Source organism: Solanum tuberosum, unplaced genomic scaffold (genome assembly GCF_000226075.1).
Source record: "Solanum tuberosum cultivar DM 1-3 516 R44 unplaced genomic scaffold, SolTub_3.0 scf00045, whole genome shotgun sequence".
NCBI lineage: Eukaryota > Viridiplantae > Streptophyta > Magnoliopsida > Solanales > Solanaceae > Solanum > Solanum tuberosum.
In genome coordinates this window covers 2,283,636-2,285,568 of record NW_006238972.1, presented here as the reverse complement: position 1 = coordinate 2,285,568, position 1,933 = coordinate 2,283,636, and the positions used below count along the sequence as shown (strand labels likewise).

Genomic DNA, 1,933 nt, shown 5'->3' with positions numbered 1-1,933 from the left:
ATTGCGGTTACTAGAATTACTGCGTTATGAGCTTGTGGTGAACACGTATACCCTAGTTAATTTTCTCATCTTGATAACAACCGAAATTGACTTTTGTTTACTGCTTACTTAATAAATTCTTACAATTTGTTTTACAAATTCCCTCCTTTTTATTACTTGTTTCTGGAAGTACTTTGGCTAATTGAATATAATTGTTGGTTAAAGTAAAGTCTAAACCATTTTCCTCGTGGGATCGATCTCAACCTACAAATTGGGTTCTTTACTTGATAACGATCGTTTATACTTCTTTAGGGAGGTGTAGTTTGAGCGTATCAACGAACCCTTGGTAACTGTAGTCGTATTAACTTGAATTCAAACAAAGGTTCTAAAATAATAGTAACTTGTAGTCATTTGTCTATGTGGTTTCAAAGAGAAGTTGAAGGATAGCGCAAAGTAGCGCTGTTGAGGATGAGTAACACCATCGCCGTCGATTGTTGGCTTCTCAATTCCGGCGTTTCCTCCTTTACATCCACTTCCAAGTTGTACTTTCCGGCCAATTTTTCTCGAACAGCACACTTTGGTAGCAACACAATTCGAGCTTCCGCCACCACAAACGGTTCAAGTAAGCAATTAATCTTTAATTTCATGAAATATTAGTGAAGCTTCCAAGGATTTTATTATCTGAAATGTGTTGATATTTGTTAATTTGAGATAGGTCTTTTGTTTTCGAATTGCAGGTGAAGGTGTTATTTACAAAGCGTTATCATGTGGAAGGAGAGCCTTACTATCTATGATTACCTTGCCTCTTGTTATGCCGTGTGAACCTATTAACAATAGTGTTGGTGCCATCCCTGCTGAGTACGTTCAAATGCATTGCTTTTTAGAAATTTGAGTAGAGTAAATAGAGGTTTACTGCCCTTTCGGATTTCACTTTCTTGTAAAATGAATCCATTGAAGAGATCCAAATTGTGGTGTTAATTGTCAAGAAATCTGATAGACAAAGATAAGTAAAATTTGCAAATAAGTATATTGGTTAACATGTAGGTGTTGAAGACCATGTTCGACATTCAAAAGTTGAAGTGTTAAGTCCAGCACAATTCACATGTATTAATTAGTTTATTTATGGATGATTCCTATGTGCAAGTTCGATTTGAGAGTTCTCTCAAGTTGGGTTTTAGTAAACACACTTCTTTCTAGTGATTCTATATTTCTATGCTCCAATTAGATTATAAATTCTAAGAGAACATATGAGAGAATTTGAGTTTGAAAGAGGATGGATTCTGCTCACATAAGGTGAATTTAGTTTATCATACTTCCACCAGTAGCATCAACCATTTTAGGAGTGATTTTTTTTCCAAAATTCGTGATTACTGATTTCCTTATAGAAGGCACTTCACCAAATGTTCTTGAAGCATATAGTTTGGTGGTAGAAAGTTGAAATATGAAACATTTTGAGAGTCATCCGTATGTGAAGATAGGTAGTTACTGCTTGGACTGAAAAAAAAGGCATAGATTGATAAGCTTGATCACCTTTTTTACTTTTATGTTAGCAGTGACAAGTTGGTAATAGTTAGATGAATGTGAGGAAGTAATTCTAAAGGGAGAGGTTCAGTTAATGTTGACCCTCTTTGATTTCACTTTCACAATTATGATCTCAACAAAATATGCTTGACAATGTAATTATTTGTTTCAAGTTATTTCTTTTAAGAAATGTAATTACTCCATGTATTCCTAAAAGGGGCACTAACTTTCTTTTTGTTTTTGGCAGTGAGAGCTTTCGGTTAAGGGAAGAGATCAGGAAGGTATTATCCAAGGGCAAAGCTGCTGGTGTACTTCGCCTTGTATTCCACGATGCAGGAACTTTTGAAATTGATGAGAAAACTGGTAATACTTTGAAACACTTATTCCTTTCCCTACCAAGATCCCCCCCCCCCCCCCCCCCCCCCCCCACAAA

The 1,933-nt window shown here is 35.9% G+C and overlaps 1 protein-coding gene across 3 annotated transcripts in view; it reads left to right on the top strand.

Moving 5' to 3' along the window:
* The first annotated feature begins 382 nt into the window (after positions 1-382).
* Positions 383-1,933, top strand: part of LOC102579602 (putative L-ascorbate peroxidase 6) — a 7,007-nt gene continuing 5,456 nt past the window's right edge. For all 3 annotated transcript variants that reach the window (XR_001473025.1, XM_015307011.1, XM_015307010.1), the window contains exons 1-3: positions 383-601; positions 717-837; positions 1,748-1,863. Coding sequence is in view for 2 of the 3 variants with exons in the window: in XM_015307011.1 (XP_015162497.1) it covers positions 448-601; positions 717-837; positions 1,748-1,863 (391 nt within the window). In the remaining variant the exon portion in view is untranslated. The remainder of the gene's footprint in view (positions 602-716; positions 838-1,747; positions 1,864-1,933) is intronic.